Here is a 20010-nt window from a genome sequence, read left to right on the forward strand (position 1 = left end):
CTGCTTGAACTCCTCCAGGACGGGGAGCTCACTACTTTGCAACCCAGACTATTCCCAGAGTGAGGCTGTCAGGAGAGAGGGGAAGATGAAGGAAGAGAGGAGAGAACTCGCACTGATGAAACACCACACTCTCTCTACCACTCTGACGCGGCTGTTGGCGTCACCGTGGCAACGAGGAGGCAGGAAGAGAGGGCCAGAGGGGCAAAGTGACCATCCTGGGGCAGCACAGCTAAGTGGAATAGAGGCTTGGCCATGGGTCTGTGTAGTCTGCAAGTCCCTCCTCCCACCGCCCTGCACTGCATTTAGCCTGGGAGGACACCTGGAGAGCCCTCGGAAGCCACGAAGGAGGCAGGCTGGAGCCTGGCAGGACAAAGGGCAGAGTCCTGGAGCGGAGGTGAGACCCTGCCCTGCACTCCGCGTCCTCAGATCGCTCAGGAGCTCGTGGGTGCTCACCACTGTTACTGTTGCAAGACAAGTGTCCAATCCCCGTTTTGTAGATAAAGAAACTGAGGCCCAAGGCCACGCAGCAAAGGGGGTGGCAGCACCGCACAGGAGAACCAGGGGACTGTGAGAGGACTGGCCCCTTTCTGCTGGCCTGGGGGAAGGTCCCTTGGCCTCAGGATGAGTTTGGCGAACCCGGGAGACCAGGAGTGCCATGCAGGCCCGCCAGACCAGAGAGACACTCAGGTGAAGGCCAGCAGGCTCTGCCCCCACTCTCAGTGCCCTAACCTCAGTATCCTCATCTGGGACATGAATACGACAACAGGGTCGCGGGAGGGAGGGCCGTGACAGCAGCGGGGAGGCTGCCTGTCCCAGCACCAGCTTCAAGAGGCGGGCAGCATGCGCCCGGCCCCGAGCTGCGGGGCCCTCCTTCCTGGCAGAGCTGCTCCTGGCTCTTCTCAAAGTCTCAATTAGGATGCAAACGCCGTTGGGTAGGAAGCCTTGGAGAGAATGGAGCTGACACCTGGGATTATGTTATCAGATGGTTCCCCACCTGGCAGGCGAGGTGGGCCTGGGCTGGGAACTGCGGGAGCAGGCACGAGCCCCTCCCTGGCTCTGTGGCGTGAGCCTGGCCCGGCTGCTGCTCCCCTGGGTTCCAGCAAGCGCCGCATACGCCCTGGAAAAAGCTCAACGGGCCTTCCCGTGGCCTCTAGGGGACAGCCTCGGTGCCAGCGAGCTCAGGGGAAACGAGAGCCCTCCCTCCTGCTCCTGGGGGACCCGCAGGGGTCTCAGCTTCAGGTGGCCTGTTCTCCCCAGTCCCGATGTGCTCATACTTCTACCGGCCCCCTCGGGGGAGCCAGGTGGCTGGGAGCCTGATGGGGACAAGGAGCCTGATGGGGACAAGGAGCCTCATGAAAGGGCTTTTACTGTCCTGAGTCAAGCTGGGGGCAGCAGCAAGGCGCCAATGCTCCCACTGGGGGCAGGGCCCAGAGAGGACACCAAGATGCCACTCCCGTCGGGGGACAAGGGGCTCGGAGCCCTCAGACCAAGGTTCTGGGCCCGGCTCCTCCAAGGCGCCTGCTCTCTGGGCTCCACCAAGCCTCGGGTCCCTTATCCGCCCCAAGGAGGCAACACCTCCTCGGTGCAGGTAAAGTGCCCGCTCAGCACCTGGCATACAGCTGGCATTTAACGAGCGCCTCATTAAGCTGCTTTTATTCTCTGGGAGCTGAGCCGTGAGCCAGGACGTCAGCGTGTGAAGGCAGGGGCTGACCGAAAACACTGTGGGGTTACCTGCTTCCAGTCTCCTCCTGCCTGAGGCAAGACACTGGACCTCTCTGGCTCTCTCTGTTCCCAAGCCCGGGCCTGGCAGGCCCGAGAAGTGGGTTCTAGTCCAGTCGTGCTCACTCACTCGCCCTCGTGCTCCCTCGGTGTCCTCGCCTGTCCACGATTCACCCCCAGCTCTGGGACCTTCCCCGGACTGTCTGGGGTTGGCGCAGGGGTCCCGCTAGGGGCCTTTCCCCAAGGTCGTGGATGGGGGGTGGGGGGCACTCCCTCCCCAGCCCCCTCCAGGACCCAGCCCAGCCTCACCCCTCTCTCTCCTGGAGGCGGCAGGGGAGCGAGGCTGGGGCTTATCCCTCCTAGGCATGACATTACAGGCCCGGCCTCTGGTATGCAGCTGCAATCCTGAAGGAGGTTTTTCCCCAGGTAGATCATGGGTCTTGGGGAGCGTGGGGGGTTCCATCTCAGAGCCCTGTGGGGCTGGAAGACGGGTCCCAGAGCACAAGCTCCCTACCCAGCACCATACAGCCAGTACGGTTAGACCCAGAACCCACTGGTCTCCTCCCCCAGAAGAGTCCAGAATCGCAGGGCAACAGGGTGTCAGAGCTGAAGGGACCCTTACCAATCGTCAATGCCTGTACCCATTTTACAGATGAGATGACTGGGGCTCTTAAAACAGCTGGGGCTTGTCCTAGGTCCCCCAGTGGTGGAGGCAGAGCTGGGACCCTGGGCTCCCAGTGCTGGGGCCCACTAGTTTCGTTCTCATGTTTTGGCAAAGGGGGGGAATTCAGCAGCCTTGATGGGAACACAGCCGCTCCCTGGCAGCCACGCTGGGGCGGGCTGAGTGTGTGCTGCGTCACTTCCCAGCCCCAGGGTCTGCCTGCCATGCTGACAGGCCAGGGGGAGGAGGAGGTGGCGGGCTGGGCTGCCCTGAGTCAGCACCAGCAGCCCCAGCCCAGGTGCCCAGTTGGCAGGGGGTCAGTGTTCGCGTCAGGCAACCGAACAGCGGGCTCCCTGTCCCAGGCCTGGGGAGGGGGGAGTGTTCTCCCCGCACTACTGCTGGTGGGGCACAGAAGAGGATGCAGGGCGAAGGGAAAAATGTGATTCACAGGGAGAGATAAAGCAGGAAGAGCTCCCGGTGCCAGCGGGCGGGCAGGCCAGGAAAGCACCTTGTCAGCATGGGCCGTCAGCATCCGTCAGCAGCACGGCCCGGTGCTGGAGCCTGGGAAGCAGCAGGCGCAGGGCAGATGGGAGGCTTGATGGCAGCGTGGCTGGGCTGCCCCTCCCTGCCCTGCCTGTCACTGTGTTCTGTCCAGGCCAGGATGGGCAGGGGACCCATCTTGGAGTCTAGGATGACAGCAGGTCTGGTCCCCACCCCTCCACCCAACAACTTGCTAGGTGACATCAGCAGAGATGAACCAGTCGGGTCTCAGTTTCTACATCTGGAAAATGGGCAGATCCCACTATCTGAAATTACCAAGTGCCTCGCGCTCAAAAACCAGTAGCTGTTGTCATTACTGCCCACCCACGCACACACACTATGCTGGCCTCGGGTCCCTGGATGGATGTGACAAGCAAGTACAAAGGATGGGAAGCAGGGGCATGGCTCACCATGGTGCCGTGGGGTTCAAACAAGTCCCTGTTCTCTCTGTGCTCTCTAATGGAAGACCCTAGACCCTCCTGCTGGGTCTGGGAGGCCCCCTGCCATCCAAGGGGGCAGGCTCAGAAGTAAGCTGCCTTTCTCAGAGGGGTCAGGGAGCCGCGCTGACTGGGGTACCACACAGACCAGGGTTCCAACCCGAGATGGACCTCTCCCCAGCCATGTAACCTTGGACAGGCAACGCCAACAACTGGTGGGGCTTTTGTCGGGAGCAAATGAAGTTACAAGAGGCCCAGGGGACTGCATGGAATGGCTGGGTCTCAGACCGGGCTGCAAACATGTGGGGAGGATGCCTCGTGCCTAGCCTGGCCCCGGGTGCCCCTATCTAGTCCCATCGCTGGGCCAGGCCATCAGTCTTCCTGTCTGGGGCAGATTAGACGTGCTGGACCTTCCCATGCCAAGCAGGGATCTGGTGTCGGTCTCCTTCCTACTCCTGGTGGGGAGGAGAGGGAACCCTGGCACAGCAGGTCAAGCCCCGCCCTGGGCCTCAGTTTCCCCATTTTTAAAAAAGGGGTCAAGGGACCCCAACAGACCCTCCCAGAGGACTAGGCTGCACAACCTCATCAGACACGACGTCAGCCGCACCTGCCTACCCCCTGGCAGGTGTGGGGTAGGATACCTGCCCAAGAGCCACGAAGGCCCTTCCTCCTCCCACTTTCCCTCCTCTTCCTGAAACTCTTCCTCACTCCGGTCACCCGATTCCATCTCCTCAACAGCCAAAGACGCAGCCCCAGGCTCCCCTCCACTTTATACATCAGAAACCTGAACCCCAAAGCTGCCTGGGAACAGGATGCGGGCCAAGCTCCGAGACACAGGCTCTCCGACTCTGCCAGGGTCAGAGTGCCTATCCGCGGGGGACAGGCACTCCACCTTTCTAGAAACCTAACCCATGGCCACCTTGTCAGCTCCTGACCCACTTCTGGTTTCTCTGCCTATGAGTCTCCCCAGGCTCCGTCAGCCAGGATGCTCGCCGAGGCCAGCGTTCTGGGCTCGTGCGATCCGCTGCCCCACTCGGGGCCTGGCGAAGGGTTAGAGTCTGCTAGAAACACCTGCACCAGCACAGATACTGCTAACCACTCACCACCCTCTACTGAGCTCAGGCCTGGCCTCAGGTCGGCTGAGAATGACTATCCAAACCAGGGATACCGCCCCTCGCGGCTGGGATCAAGAAGAAGCAACGCTGGAGGTCCCTTCACCATCTCAGCCTAGGAAGATTCTGCCCTCACAAAGCTCACAAAGAGGCTCAGAGAGGGCGAGCAAGTCACTCTCCGTTGCCCAGCACGGCCGGGAAATAGACTCATTTGAACTGGGACCTCCACGCCAGCCTCAAAGGGACCCGGGCTCGTGTTTGGTCTCCGTGCCTCCTGCACCACTCCAGACTATGTCCATCACCCAAGAAAAGCCACACCAGTGTCTCATGGTGTGCGTGGGAGCGTCCTGCTTCCCAGGTGTGAATCAGAGCCATCTCGAGGGACAGTAAGTAAGAGAAAACCCCGAGATTCCTCCCCACCCCACCCCATCACAACACTTTCTTCTGGGGAAGCTGCTTGCCGGCTTTGGGGGAAATCAGAACACGCCCCCTCCCCCCCCAGCAATGCACAAAGGCCCCTTGAGATGGGGCACCCATGGTCACCTGCCACAGGACCCAGGTACCCTAATCCTGCGCAAAGACACTGAGGAGCCCCAGGAGGCCAGGGGAAGAGGCAGCCTGGGAGCAGCAAAGAGACCACAGGGGATGGTGTCATGGTCTCCATATTGGTGCTGTGAGTTCACGCACACCGAAATGGCAGAGATGCTGGGGGCTGGCTCAGGCGCACAAGGCCAGCTTCCCCTCAGGGGACCCCCACCCAGTAGCTGGCTCACCTTCTGGGCCTGACTGATCATCTTCCGCACTACCTCTTTGATGTGGGCCTGCCCATCGATGGGGGGCTGCATGTAGACGCTGGCCCGGGTCACACCACGGTAGGCAATGGTGTCGGGCCAGCCCAGGTCCAGCTGCGGGATGGATCGGTCAGACTTCTGGGGCCAGTACTCCAGGGAGGGCAGTGGCTCGGCCTCGGTGGGGTCCCCACCTGCCCTGCTGGCCTCCTCGCTGTCACCAACGCCATCGTCCTCAGGTCCCCGGGGCCTGACGGCAACCCTCGGGTCCTCAGAGCCTGGGTCATACACCTCAATGGTCTCCAGGATGCGCTTGAGCTCCAGCTCCGACAGGAAGTCCCGAATGTTCTCCCGCTTTAGCACCTCGTAGAAAGCCTCCCTGCCACGGGCCACCAGGGCCTCCAGGGCCAGCCGCTGCTCCTCGCTATAGAAGAACTCGGGCTTGGACTCACTGGAGCGCCAGTTGACATGGCTGTCGTCCAGACACTGCACCTGGGAGAAGGCCATGTTGCCACTGCCCCGACGACGCTTGTGCCGGGTGGGCGGGCGACAGAGAACTCCGCAAGATCAGGCTCGTGAATTCCGGCGCGCTCTGGAGCTCCACCAGTGCCTCAGCGACTCTGCCCATAGGGAGCCTGCGGGAGAGCCCAAGTGAACGCAGAGGTCAGGTCAGTGTGCAGGCGGGACCGGGGAGGGGCGACTGGGCGACAGGGCGGGGGTGGGGCGGCAGTGGGTGAGACGGCGGGGCGGGACCCACGCCTGGGTGCGGTGTGCCTCTATCAGTAGGGGCCGGGGGACCCACATCCCGGAGGAACTATGGAGCTGCCTAAAGTCCTAGGCAACTTCTGGGAGGAACCAGGGCAGGCAGGGCAGAAGTTTCCAAGAGTGGGAGGCAGGGCACAACCCGGGTGGCCTCTGGCCCAGCTCGGCGGCGCCCTGCATTCCGACGGCTTCCGGGAAGGGCACGGGGTCTTAAAATCTGCGGACCCGCAACGCGAGAGGCCTGCCCGGAGGAGGCTCGAGGAAGCGCCGCGGCCGGGCCCAGGATCCGGGGCGGCGGGCAAGGACTCGCTTACCGGGCGGGCGCGGCCCAGAGCCGGCAAGGAGAGGCGCGCAGGCGGAGCGGAGCGCACCGGCGGCGGCGGGCTGGTGACTAATGCAGCCCCGCCCACCCCGCCGCCGCCACCTGCGGTCACGTGCCGCCCTAGGGGCGGGGCCGGAAGCTGATTCAGACACCCCCCCCCCCGCCAAACCAACCCCCAAGGGATACCGGCGTGGGGTGGCTGTGCGCCGCTCCTCCTCCTCGGCTCCCCGCGCCGGGTGGCGGAATTCTGGAAAGCCCAGGGACCAAAGTCCAACAACGACTGGAACATTGGAGCCCAGAGAGGGACAGTATTCTTACTGAGAACACACAGGAACTCAACAGTCTTTGCGCTCCTCCCCCTGACTCCCAGGGTTGGTAACCTTGGTCCAACCCTATCAGTGTCCAGTTTCCCAGGTGGGACGGGAAGTCTGTGCAGATACCCAGCTGTCCAGTTGTGGAAGTAGAGTTAAGGAACTGGACTGGGAGACCCCATGGCAAGGATAGGGCACCGTCTTACCCAAACTCAGGAAGGAGCCTTTACGGAACCTGGTGTACATAGAGCAGGTAGATACCCAGTTCTTAGTCCGTAGCCCTGCTCCTTACTGGGAGGGGTTGCCCCCCCAGGACTGGTCCCACATGATGAGCAGTGCCCACCTGAACCCTGGGATGGGGAGAGCCAGAGAGGGCTGCTGAGGGCTGGAGTCAGACCCAACTCTTGCACGTATACCCTGTGTTCCCCACCCCACTCAGCCACAGAGGAGAAGCAGCAGCTCCCAGGGGCAAGCACTGCCTTGGGAACCCTGAAGGCTGATTTATATAGCCTCACTGCCACCTGAGACCCAGAACAAGAGTCTCTGGGCTTCAGCTTCTCCTTTGGCCCTTATGACTAACCCTGGGGCTCATGAAGGGAGTCCTGGCTCTCTGGGCTGAAAAGGAAGCCCTCCAACCTTGCAGTTACCTGTCCATATTTACAGATGCACAGGAAGTTGTTAGAAATAAAAGAACAACACACCAACAGAGAGGTCACAGGCAGCCTTCTCCCAGTGGCATCATCTTGTAGAACTCCAGTACAGTAACACAATAGCCAGAAAATTGACATTGGTGCAATCCAGAACCTGTTCGGATTTCACCAGTTTACAAGTGTTCCTGGGTGTGTGTATGTGCACGCAATCTTACCTCGTGTGTAGATTTGTGTGGTCGCCACCGCTGCCATTAGGATGCAGAACTGTTCCACTGTCACCAAAACCTCCCTCTCTACCACCATACCCACATCTCCATCCCTGACCCCTGACAACCCCGAAATCTGTTCTCCATCTCTGCAATGTTGTTATTTCAGGAACGCTATATAAATGGAAAGTGTAGCATAGAACCTTTAGAGATTAGCTTTTTCTCCCACTCAGCATAATTCTCTGGCAAGTCGTTCAGATTGATGTGCATGTCTGTAGCTTAACGATCTGTATCGTTTCTGTTGCTGGCTAGTATTCATGGCATGGGTGGACCAGAGTTTGTTCAACCATCTCTCCTGCTGAAGGACAATGGGTTGTTTCCAGTTTGGGGGCTATTATGAACGTAGCTGCTATGAACCTTCATATGGATGTTTACATATTCATTCATACACATGTTGTATCACGTATATTTTACATTCCTACCAATTACATACGAGTGATCCAGTTTCTTCACATCCTTGCCAACATTTTATGTTGTCACAATTTTTTTTATCTTAGCCACGCTGATACGTGTGTAATAATCTCTTCCTATGGTGTTAATTTCTATTTTCCTAATGACTAATGACATAGAACATATTTTCATGCGCTTATTTGCCAGCTGTTGGTCCTCTTCAGTGAAATGCCTGTTCATGTGTTTTGCCCATTTTCTAAGTGGATTGTTTGGTGTTTCCCGTTGAGTTTGAGAGCCTTTTTCTCCCTTTTTTTTTTTTTTTAAAGAAAGAATGAGAGTGAGTAACAGTGTGAGCAGCGGTGGGGAGGGGCAGAGGGAGAGAGACAGAATCTCAAAGCAGGCTTCATGCCCAGTACAGAGCCTGACATGGGGCTCTATCCCGCAACCCCAATCAAGATCCAGACCCAAGCCAAAACCCAGAGTCGAACGCTTAAGCAACTGAGCCACCCAGGCCCGGGCTTCCAGCTCTTATATATTCTAAATACAAGGTCTTTGTCAGGTCTGTGGCCTGCACAGTATTTTCTGCTGGTCTGTACCTTTTTAAAAAAATATAAAATACAGGGGCGCCTGGGTGGCTCAGTTGGTTAAGCAACTGCCTTCAGCTCAGGTCATGATCCCAGGGTCCTGGGATCAAGCCCCACATCAGGCTCCCTGCTTGGCATGAAGCCTGCTTCTCCCTCTCCCACTCCCCTGCTTATGTTCCCTCTCTTGCTGTGTCTCTCTCTGTAAAATAAATAAATAAAATCTTAAAATATATAGATATATAAAATACAATATTATTAATTATAATCACTATGCTGTACATTAGATCTCCAGGATTTATTCATCTTATAATTGGAAGTTTGTACCCTTTGACTAAGATCACTCCTTTTCCTCCATCCCACAGCCTCATCATTCTACTCTCTTTTTCTGACTTCAACTTTCTTGGATTCCATTTATAAGTAAGATCATATAGTATTTGTCTTTCTCTCACTGACTTACTTCATCTAGTATAATGCCCATAATGGTCCACCAATGTTGTCACAAATGGTAGGATTTTCTTCTTTCTCAGGGCTGAATAATATTTGTGTGTGTGTGTGTCTGTGTGTGTACGTCATATCTTTATCCACTCATCTGTTGATGGACCCTTGAGGTTATTTCCATGTCTCAGCTATTGTGACGAATGCTTCAATGAACATGGAGTACAGACATTTCTTCAAAGTAGTGATTTCATTTCCTTAAGATATATACTCAGATGTGGCATTGCTGGATCAAATGGTAGTTCTATTTTTAGTTCTTTGAGAAAACTCTGTACTGTTTTTCATAGTAGCTGCACTGATCTAGGTTCTTACCAGTAGCACACCTACATGCACAAAAGGAATTCCCTTTTCTCTACATCCTGGCCAATACATGTGATCTCTCTCTCTCTCTCTCTCTCTCTCTCTTTTTTTTATGATAGCCATTCTAACATGTGTGGGGCGATATTTCATTGTGGTTTTGGTTTGCATAGCCCTGATTACTGGTGATTTTGAGCACATTTTTCATGTACCCATTGGCCATTTGTATGTTTCCTTTGGAAAAATGTCTATTCAGATCTTCTGCCCACTTTTTAATTGGATTTTGTTTTGAGGTTCTTTTTTTGGGGGGGTTGCTATTGAGTTGTATGAGTTCTTTATATATTTTGACTATTAATCTCTTATCAGTTTTTTGGCTTGCAAATATTTCTTCCCAATCTGTAGGTTGCCTTCTCATTTTGTTGATGATTTCCTTTGCGGTGCAGAAGCTTTTTAATCTGTTGTAGCCCTGCCCGTTTTTTTTTTCTTTTGGTGTGAAATAAAAAAAAAATCATTGCCAAGATCAATGTCAAGGAGCTTACCACCCCTCCCATGTTTTTTTCTAGGAGTTTTACATTCAAATCCCTAGTGCATTTTGTGTTGGTTTTTAAGAATGGTTTGAGATGGTAGCCCAGTTTCATTCTTTTGCATGTAGCTGTCCTGTTTCCCAACACCATTTATTGAAGAGACCATCTTTTACCCATTGTATATACTTAAATCCTTTGTCCTAAATTAATTGACAATATATAGTTGTGGGTTTATTTTTGTGGTCTCTATTGTGTTCTATTGATCTATGTGTCTGTTTTTGTGCCAATACTGTATGGTTTTGATTACTATAGCTTTGTAACATAGTTTAAAATCAGGGGGTGTGATATCTCCAGTTTTTCTCTTCTTTCTTAAGAGTGCTTTGGCTATTTGGGTTGTTTTGTGGTTCTATGCAAATTTTTAGGATATTTTTTCTATTTGTATGAAAAATGCTATTGGAATTTTGATAGGGACTGCAATGAATCTGCAGATGACTTTCAGTGGTATGGACATTTAACAACATGAATTTTTCTAATCCATGAACATGGTATATCTTTCTTTTTATTTGTGTCATTATTAACTTCTTTAATCAGTGTCTTATAATTTTCATTGTACTGGTCTTTCACCTCCTTGGTTAAATTTATTCCTAGGTATTTTATTATTTTTGATGCCATCACGAATGGTATTGTTTTCTTAATTATTCTTCCTGATGGTTCATTCTTAGTCTATAGAAACACAACTGATCTCTGTATAGTGATCGTGTATCCTGCAACTTTACTGATTTTGTCCTGTAGCTTTTCTTTTCATCCTTTTCACAGGTGTCTCACACTGAACTTTTAATTTTGTTGAGGTTTACTTAATCCATTTTTTTTCTCTTATGCATAGTGCTTTTGCTGTCAAGTCTTTGAACTCTTTGCCTAGCCCTAGGTCCTGAAGATTTTCTCTATTTCCCCACCCAAATGTTTGATAGTTTTTACATCTTACATTTAAATCTGTGATCTATTGTGAATTAATTTTGTGTCAGGTGGAACATTTAGGTTGAGGTTGAGTTTTGGTCTCTGGATGTCCCCCAGAAGGATTTTATGGGGGAAGAAACAGCCTCAGAGAACTTAAATAATCACCCAAGATCACACAGTATGGTGTTGGGATAGTGGGACTTAAACCCAGGTCTGTGTGTTTTTCTCCTACTCCTTACTACAACATCTACATCTGGACTTTCTCCCTGAGATGGGCTGGGGCTGGTTAGGGAGTGGGGAGCAACTTGATTAGCCCTCACTGTCCAGTGGCCGCCTTGGGAAAGGGTCATTCAGTCTATCAACAGACACTGGCAGAGGCTGTCACAGGTCACAGAGTTAATGGTGCCCCGAGGATATTGCCTAAAGCCTGCACAAATGTCCACAGGTTGAGAGTCTGAATGCCTATGAATTCCCTGAGTGTATGAAGGAGGGAAGGGTATTCCCGAGAGAGGGAACAGCAAACACGGACGCCCAGAGGTGTGGCTAAAACTGGCTAAGTGGGTAGGGGGCCATGAATGGCACATTTAGAGGCTTGTGACCCTTCTTGCAGGGGATGGAGAGCCAAAGAAGTATGTGAGCAGGAAGGAGGGTGAGCAGACAGGTGGTTTTAGAAAGTCCCTCTGCTGTGTGCAAGAAGGGTGGGTTAGAGGGGACAAGGCGATGCAGTAAGGAGGTGATGCAATTCACCTGGTCCCCAAGCCCAGTGGCTGGACTTGGTATTGGCCACAGGGAGGGAGGATATCGGGGACGAAGAGAGGGCCAGCACCCAGGCTTCTGGTGTGGCCCTGGCTGGACAGAGGTGCCAATGCAAAAGTCGAGCCCAGCTGGGGAGCCCCCAGGCCCACAGAAGCTTGATCCTTGCCCAGCTCAGAAGCATACCCGCCCCCTCTCCAGGCCTTCACTGTCCTGAGGCTGCTCACTGCTGAAGGTGGCACATTCAGGGGACTTTAATAGCGACACCTCTGCTGCTGTCATAAAGGAGAGGTTGTTATTTCTTGCTGTTCAGCACAAACTCAGGCAAGCGAGCCAGCAGTGCCCAGAGGCAGAGGCCCATGCCCAGAGCCTAGAATGGGCTGAAAAAACTGGGCCAGAATCTCCTGACTCGGGCTTTCTGAGCCATTATGTGGCTGTGACTCCTCACCCGTCTCTCCCAGGAGGGCTGGGTCCGGGCGTCAGAGCCGGCCGGTCCAGGCCCAGAACCTGTCAGGAGTGGCCCGTCACCTGCCCTCTGTATGCTGGACCCCAGTGCCCACCCCACCCCCCCACCCCAAAGTCCCACCATGGGGCCTGGGAATTGACCTGGGTCCCACTGTGTGTCCCAGGCAAGTTATGCCCTTTTGGTCCCAAGGGTTCTAGCCCACTGCTGGGCTGCCGCTGGATCAAGCAGTGCCTGGACCTTTTCATGACTGTTTTCTGGCATCCTTTCTCCTCCTCCTCCTCCTGCTCTCCTCCAGTGCCTGCCTCCTTCTCTACCACCATTCACTTCATTACTCACTCATTCATTCACAAATATTCCCAGCCCTGAACTGAGTGATACCTGGGACCTGGAGATGATTCAAACCCAGTGTCCGCCCTGGGGAAGCTCCCAGTCTGGTGGGGGTAGGTGAAATCCACAGACAGACTATCATGATTCAATCCTCCACCATAGGAGCCTTTGAGAGGAAGCTGCTTTGCGGGCTTGGGGGACGGGGAGGTGCAGAGGGAGTCAGAGAAAGCCTCAGAGGACCAGCCCTTTGCAATGGGCCAGGGAGCAGGAGGTAAACAAGGGTAGGACTGAGTCCTGGGAGGAGGGGACCTCGTCTGCAAAGGCCTGGAGGCGGCCAAATGCTGGGTGTGTATGAGAAAACAGCAGCGGGTTGAGGTGGCTGACGCACGCACGCTGGGTGGGAGGACCTGGGACCAGTTGACAAGGACCTGAAAGGCCGTGGAAAGGGGCTCTGGGAATGTGGGGGAGGGGGGCTTCTGAGAAGGAAGTAGTGTGAGCGGAGGTGTGATTTTGCAAGGATGGGGAGCATGGAAGGAGGCGGGGAGGGGCTGGTTCCCAGGAGCAGGGCAGGAGCCAAGTGGAGCAGGCAGGGGTGTGGCAGGAGAAGCCAAGGGGCTGGGGGCTAGGGGGCTGGGTAATGGGAGGGGAGGAGAAAGGACAGTGAGCCATTACCAGGCAAATGACTGGCAGCAGACGCCGCAGGTGCCTGGACGCAAGAGACCGGGGTGCCAGGTCCTTGAGGATGGGGGGTGCTTCCCCAGCCTTGCTAGCCTGGAGGAAGGGGATCTGAGACTGCCATGGGCTGGACATCCGTGGAAGGAATTTTCAGTAGAGTCATTTGGAGGGGACCGTGGTGAACTTGGGAGTGCCTGGTCTGCGGCGAGAATGCCACTGCCCGCTGCCTGATGGAAATATAAGCCCCCACACTGGCCTCCCTTCCCCCTGGAGCGCTGGTCCAGCTGTGTCTCTTTCTGATCTTCCCCTGCTGTCCCCCTCCTCTCTTTTGCTCCGCATCTGTGGGCCCCTTGCTGAAAATCCCGAGGGACAGGGGCCACAGGGCGATGAGGAGTATTTGGTGGGAGGAGCACGTGAACGGGGGCTGCCCACCCTTCCCGCACCGTGCTGGGGAGGCCAGCTGCTGTGGGCAAGCTCTGGGAGTGGGGCCCCCGCTTCCTGCCCCCCAACAGGGCTCTGCGGGAGGGGGCTTACTAGGGAGGCCTGGATGTAGGGCTCAGTCCAGGCACTCACCCACAGATGAGCGGTGTGCGCCCCTCCTGCCTTTGGGGAGATGGCCACGGTGAGACCGTCCCCTTCTTACCAGCTCGCCACCCACGCCCACCGAGAATAGGAAGAAACAAATCAGCAGGCCCCAGTGGTCCCGAGCAAAGAGAGGAGGAAAAATGCAGAGGGGCGGGGGGTCAGGGGATGGACCCAAGAGTCACTTCTGAGCCGGTCCCCCCTGGAAGGCCTGGGCAGAGGGGCTTCTGGGGAAGACCTCAGGGGACAGGGAGGCCCGTGTGGCTGGAGGAAGGTGCAGGGGGTGGGGGGCAAGGAAGGGGACAAGTCCTGAGGAGCCCAGCCTCTGTCTCGACGATGGGAGGGTCTTGTGGACGGCAGAACTATTGGAGAGTTCTGACCAGGGTGTGATCGGGCTCCCCTGTGTTTTTCGGGTCCTGTAGGAGCTGCTGGAGATGGCTTTGGGGGGGCGGTGTTGGGGGACAGGCCCCAGCCTAAATCTCTGAGCCCAGGGGTTGGGGAAGGTGCCCCTCTAGACTGCCTTTGCCCCTCCGGGGAGGAGGGCTGGGGGCTGGAGGGGGGGTGAGGGAGACCAGCACCCCAGATGGCTTCTAACAGCAGACTGCTCACATGGGCAATGCCACACCACAGGTGAGCCCCCGGCCTGGTCTGGGACAGGGAGAAGACGTTATGACGGAGGACACCGGGCAGGAAAAGAGTCAAGGGTTTAGGGGCCAGAATGGCTCTGAGGCCAACCCCCTCCTCATGACCGAAACTGGGAAATGGACCCAGGACCACGTAGCTCCTGGTCAGAGATGGTGACAGCGCAGGGCCCCACCGGGCTGGGGTCTTGCCGGCCCCAGGTGCTCGCGGCTGTGGGAAGGGCAGGATGGCCCCGCTGGGATATACTGGGCATCCCTCTGATGCAGATGACGTGGGCTGCGTGGTGCCGTCCGAGTGCCTGCGGGCCTGCGGGGCCGAGATCGGCTGCTCCAACATCGCTTACCCCAAGCTGGTCATGGAGCTGATGCCCATAGGTGAGACTCTTGGAGGGGTCAGGGCAGGGTGTGGGGTGGAAGTGGGAGGTGGCGGGGAGACCGGCAAGGCTAAGGGGCCGGGTGGGCGGAAGGGGTGCTGTGGAGGCCATTCTGGATCCAGTGTGACATCCAAGTGGGATGTCACTCATCAGGGAGGAGAGGAATGTAATAATGCGGGAAAATACTCCCTTGGGCCCCCGCCATGGGCCGCACAGGATCCTAAGACTTTTAATGGGAATACCTTCCATCGCCTCGAGAACCCTAAGGGCTGCTATCATCATCCCCATGTTGGAGACGGGGAACAGAGACCCAGGAAGGTTGCCGGGGCCTGCCCAAGTTCACGTGGCCAATGAGCCCCAGAGCTGTGTTCTCAGCCCAGATAATCTGCCTCCAGGGCTTGTCCTCTTCCCCCCTGCTATCCTACCCCCTGAGTGAGGTCAACCTGCTTCCCACTGCCGGCTGTGAGGTAGTCAGCTCCATTTTACAGACAGGGAAACTGAGGCACAGAGTGGGGAAAGCGACTCCTCCATGATGACAGAGTGGCTGAGACACGAACCCCAGTCTGTCTGGCCCACTGCCGACTCTGCTAGGATCAGGAGCTCCGGCTCCCATAAGCCCCACACCTCCTGCCTCCACCTATAGGTAGAACTAGGGGGCGGGTTTTGGACTTTCCCACATTCCTTGTCCAGCAGAGTGAAAAGAGGAGATAGCCTTCTGAGACCTGGTTTCCCCTCCAGATTCCCAGACCCTGAGTCTCCTTCCATCCCCGTGGCTTCCCCTCCAGGAGCTTCGTGGCCCTCTGCTTTCCCTCCCTCCTGGGACGTGGAGGCCCAGGGGATGTGAGTTCACAGAGCTGGGATCGAATCACAGCTCACTGGCTGAGATATTTGGGGCGTGTCACTTCTGCTTGAAGCTTCATTGTCCTCATTTGTAAATTTGAGATAATGACGCCTACCCACCCCTCAGCGTGTTGTTGCTGGGATTAAACATAATAACGCCAGGACACCGCCTGGCACAAGGCTTGGCCTCGCTGTGGGTTCCCACCTCTGGGCCTCACCTTCCTTTTCTGTTCTGGGGGTGGGGGGAGTTTGCTAAGCCCCCAAGTGCTGACACCCAGCCGTTGCTGGGCCATAACCTCTCTCTAGGCCTTGAGCTCCCTGTCTGAAATGTGGGTGGAGAATAAACCCCAAGTTAATCCACCTCCCTGAGCAAGAGAAACAGGATGGAGAAACGTTTTGGGGGAAAACCATAATCTAACTCACTTTTCTTTGGCCCTGGCCCAGTCAGCACGATAAGTGAACAGAGAGGGCCACGGGAGGCCTGGAAGTCACACAGCCGGTCAGACACAGAACCAAGGCCAGGCAAAAATAGCATCAGGGCAGCTGAGCCCTCAGGGGAGGGGACCCTCAGTCAGGTTTAAACTAGGGCAGGGGGTGGAGGACAGACAGAGAGAATCTGCAGGGATGGAGGGGAGGTGCTTAGACACTTGAAGAAAAAGCACAAGAGGCCTTGGAGATACAATCAGACTGAGGCTCAGAGAGGGGAGCTGACCAGCCTGATGCCACACAGCACTCAGTTGGAAATTGAGCCTCCTTCTGTCTCTCAGGGCTCCCGACCCTCAGCCCCTCTCAAGCCCACGACTCCCAGAAGGCTTTGCAAAGCAGACCCTCCTCCACCCCGATGGGGACCCCTCCTTCATTTTCAGCCAATCCCTGCGTGGATTTTTCCTCTCTCTCCTGGGGAACCAACCGCATCTCCTTTTCCAACAAGAAAGGGGACCCCCTCTGCCTGCTGGGGCCTGCCACACACAGGCCACCTCACCCTGCCCGGGGTTGTGACCTCTCAGCACAGGGTCCCGCCCCAGGCCTTCCTGTCCCCACCCCACCGCAGAGTTTTGCCTCTGGCCACTGTGAGTCCCTGGGCACCTCTCCTCCCGCTAGGAGCTTCCACTTCCTTGTCTGTCAACGGGTTAATAATACTTCCATCAAGTAAAGGCCTGGGTGTGAAAGTGCTTTGTCGCCTGCAAAGCTCCGCAGAGACGGGGAGCTCCGAGTGCACCCAGAATAGCAGAAGCCATCCCCGTTGTGATGATAGGGCCTGTAAGCCGCAGGCTCCAGCCGCAAATCCAGAAGTACCCCACCTCCGCCGTCCCCCCACCTCTCCACCCCTGCCCCACAATTGCTCTTGGCCTCGGGCCTCTCGTGTCTGGCCCTTTCTCCCGTGAACACCTCCAGCCTCCTTCCTCCCGGGCCTCTGCTCTTGAGGACCTGTGAATGCTCACTGCTGACCGTGGGGCCTCAGACAGGAGGACACAGGCAGGAGGGGCTCCCGGGCAGGGTCACAGCAGCCCCGTCCCTGCCCCCAGGTCTGCGGGGGCTGATGATCGCAGTGATGATGGCCGCGCTCATGTCGTCGCTGACATCCATCTTCAACAGCAGCAGCACACTCTTCACCATGGACATCTGGAGGCGGCTGAGGCCCCGCGCTAGCGAGGGGGAACTGCTGCTGGTGGGCCGGTATGGTGGCTGGGGTGGGAGTGGGGGAGGGGTGCCAGGCCCCAGGGACAGGCTGGGACATGGGCTTCCCCAGCCACGTGAGGGATGGCCCAGGAGGCCCTCCCAGAGGGGGTCTTTGAGGGGTGAGTTGGGGTTTGCAGGTTGGAGAAAAGTCCATCCCCCTCCCACGTGGCTCTGGTCACCCCTTCATGGTCACAGCCCTCATCTTTGATGTATCTCTTTCTTTAAGCTTCATCTGAGGGCATCTCTGCTGGGGAGAGGCCCCCTTCCCCAGCCATCCCAGAGATCTCTCTGTCTTTCCCCAATCTGAGCCCTTAGCCCTCCTGACAGAGGGGGCCCAGAGCCGGTTCTCAGGGGTGCCCCACTTAGGCCACAGCTGTCCCTGGCCTCCCTGAGCTTTTGCCGTTTCCTCCTAGTCCTGCTTGTCCCCTCCTTATCACCTCAGTGACTCACCCCACGATCTTTCTAGACTGCCCATGTAGCCCTCCCTGATAGCCCCCAAACAAGGAATGGGCCCCACTCCCCTCTAAGCCTCCCACAGGGGATCATCATCAGAATCCTCCCACAGCACACATGTCTCCTTGATGCCTCCCTTCCCACCCCCCGCTCCCACAAGGACGGGCTGGGGCTGTGTCGGCAGAGTACCGGGGAGTCCTTTGGGGTGAACTCTGCAGTGGGTGACGGGAGGTTGGCATCTCAGTGTGCGCATGTGTGTGTCTGCTCGGGTCCTCTCCTAGGTCCCACTCACCCGTCTCCCTCCAGGCCCATGCAGCCCCCCTCTCCGCAGGTCAAGGGGCCCAGCCTCCCGTGCCTAGCTCGACCAACAGGGCAGCCTCGGGCTCCCGGCCCTAGGCGCCCATCCTCAGGGCGGGGTCTCTCCCGGAGCTCCAGGCACTGGTCCCAGGGATGCAAAACAGCCGAGCCTCTTCCAGAAGGGCCCTGTCGGGACACGCCACGGGCCACGCCACTCAGCAGGCGAGTGTGAGCTCATCTGCGGGCTCACTGCCTCCTCCAAAACAAGGAGCCTCTCCCTCTTGCCTGGCGGGAGGCTTCTGTGTCAGCGGGTCCTGGCCCCTTGACCTCTTCTCCCCGCCGTGTGGTTTCCCCCGCCCCTCCTCCGTGGCTGTGTGGCCCTGGAAGCCCGCCCTTGTCGGACAGACTCCTCCACAGTCCTTCCAGGCTCACATCCTGGGACCTGACCCCTGAGAGTCCCCTACCTCCCGGCCTCCTCGGAAGCAGGCTTCTCTCCTGCTCCCACCTGAGACCAAAGTCCTAAACTGGACTCCCCTCTACTCCCAGCCACAGGGCCCTTGACCCTCCTTCCCACCTCTCCGACCAAGTCAAGCCCCACCCAACCCAGGCCCTGCCAGCCTGGCTGTGGGCATGCGGCTGTGTGATGTGGGGCAGCTTTCTCACCCTCTCTGGGTCCCGGATCTCTCAGCTGCCAGTTTGGTGCAGATGGAAAGGATCCAAGGCTAGGTGCTGGCCCAGGGTTCAGCTCTAATGTGTCTCCCTCTCAAAAAACCGGGACACCCCCCCACCCAACACCTCCAGCCTCCTCTTGTCTACAACAACACTATTTAAGCTGTGTTTCCTGGATTGTGTGGGGTCCTGTGTCTCTGGAGTCTTGATCCAAGCGGATATGGGACTTACAGAGAAAGGGGTCACAGAGTGTGTCCAGAGGCCTGGGGAGAAGGTCAGCACGGGGCAGGGACAGGCAGGGGGATGCCAATGACCCTGACAGGCTCATTAGGTTGGGGTGAGGCGAGAGGAGCTGTCGCAGGCCTGGGGGAGGTGACAGTCCCACATCTGGGGCCCTGATCTTTGCCAGGCCCCTCTGCCTGGCCCTTCTGCTCCTTTATGTCCCTCCCTTGCTACCCTCTTCTGTCTACCTTCTGTCTATTATTCGGTCCACAAATAGTGCCTGATGCCTGCCTGGTGTCCTGCATTGAGCTGAACAATATAGGGAGCCCAGGAGATCTCAAAGCCCCCACCTGGAGCCCTTGAGTGGCTCGCCTGCAACCACAGCTGTGGCCCAGGGATGGTGGTCTGATGGCAATGTGCGTGCATGGGAAGGGATGGGTTAGAAGGCTTCCTGGAGGAGGAGGGCCTTGAGCTGAGTCTTGGGGGAAGAGGGGGTTAACCAGGGGAGGAGTTGGAGAAGGGTATTCTAGGCAGAAGGAACAGCCTCTGGGCTTGGGTCCCTCTGGAAGTGGGAAGCCCTAGAGGGCAGCGGGAAGGCAAGGGCCCCAGTCTAGGCCGCTCTGGAGAGACCAGGCCCTGCACAGAGATGCTGAGTCCAGTGTTGGACGCAGGAGCCCGCGTGGGGAGGGCAGGGTGGGCCTGGTGTTAATGGAGCCCGCCTAGGCCTTTGAAGAGGGCAGTGCCCGCCTGCCTGCCAGGCTAAGGGTTAATTAAGCCTTAATCAAGGAGACACCTCCTCCCCTCCCGCCCTCGCCCTCAGGCTTGGAAGGGAAGAAAGGGAGGCGGGAGGGTAAGCAGACAGGAAGGACCCACCCCAGCAGCACACTTGGCCTCTCTCGCCCTTGCTTCCTATCCAGGGTCCAGGGGGCCTTGCCCACCTCCCATCTTGGGGTGAGCAGTGTCCAGGTGAGCCAGGACACAGGGGTGAGTGGTACTCAGCTGAGGAGGAACAGATGGGACACCTCACTCCAGCTCTTTCTTCTTAGCTGGAGGAGGTCTGGGGCACCTGAGTGGCTCAGTCATTAGGCATCTGCGTTTGGCTCAGGTCATAGTCCCAGGGTCCTGGGATCGAGCCCCTCATCAGGCTCCCCACTTGGTGGGAAGCCTGATTCTCCCTCTCCCTCTGCTTGTTCTCTGTCTCAAATAAATAAATAAAATC

The 20010-nt window shown here is 56.9% G+C and overlaps 2 protein-coding genes across 3 annotated transcripts in view; one reads left to right on the forward strand and one right to left on the reverse strand.

Annotated features, from left to right (window-relative positions):
• Positions 1-5886, reverse strand: part of LOC111139229 (family with sequence similarity 83 member G) — a 28261-nt gene extending 22375 nt beyond the window's left edge. The window contains exon 1 of the mRNA XM_022491431.1: positions 5243-5886. Coding sequence (XP_022347139.1) covers positions 5243-5764 — 522 coding nt within the window. The 5' untranslated portion in view covers positions 5765-5886. The remainder of the gene's footprint in view (positions 1-5242) is intronic.
• LOC111139230 (solute carrier family 5 member 10) overlaps positions 1-20010 on the forward strand; it is a 58085-nt gene that overhangs the window by 36015 nt on the left and 2060 nt on the right. The window contains exons 10-11 of one of the 2 annotated variants that reach the window (XM_022491432.1): positions 14524-14631; positions 16997-17147. In XM_022491432.1, the coding sequence (XP_022347140.1) occupies positions 14524-14631; positions 16997-17147 (259 nt within the window). The remainder of the gene's footprint in view (positions 1-14523; positions 14632-16996; positions 17148-20010) is intronic. The other variant, XM_022491433.1, reaches the window with a different exon arrangement.

This window comes from Enhydra lutris, unplaced genomic scaffold (genome assembly GCF_002288905.1).
Source record: "Enhydra lutris kenyoni isolate GAN:26980312 unplaced genomic scaffold, ASM228890v2 scaffoldscaffold97, whole genome shotgun sequence".
Classification (NCBI taxonomy): domain Eukaryota; kingdom Metazoa; phylum Chordata; class Mammalia; order Carnivora; family Mustelidae; genus Enhydra; species Enhydra lutris.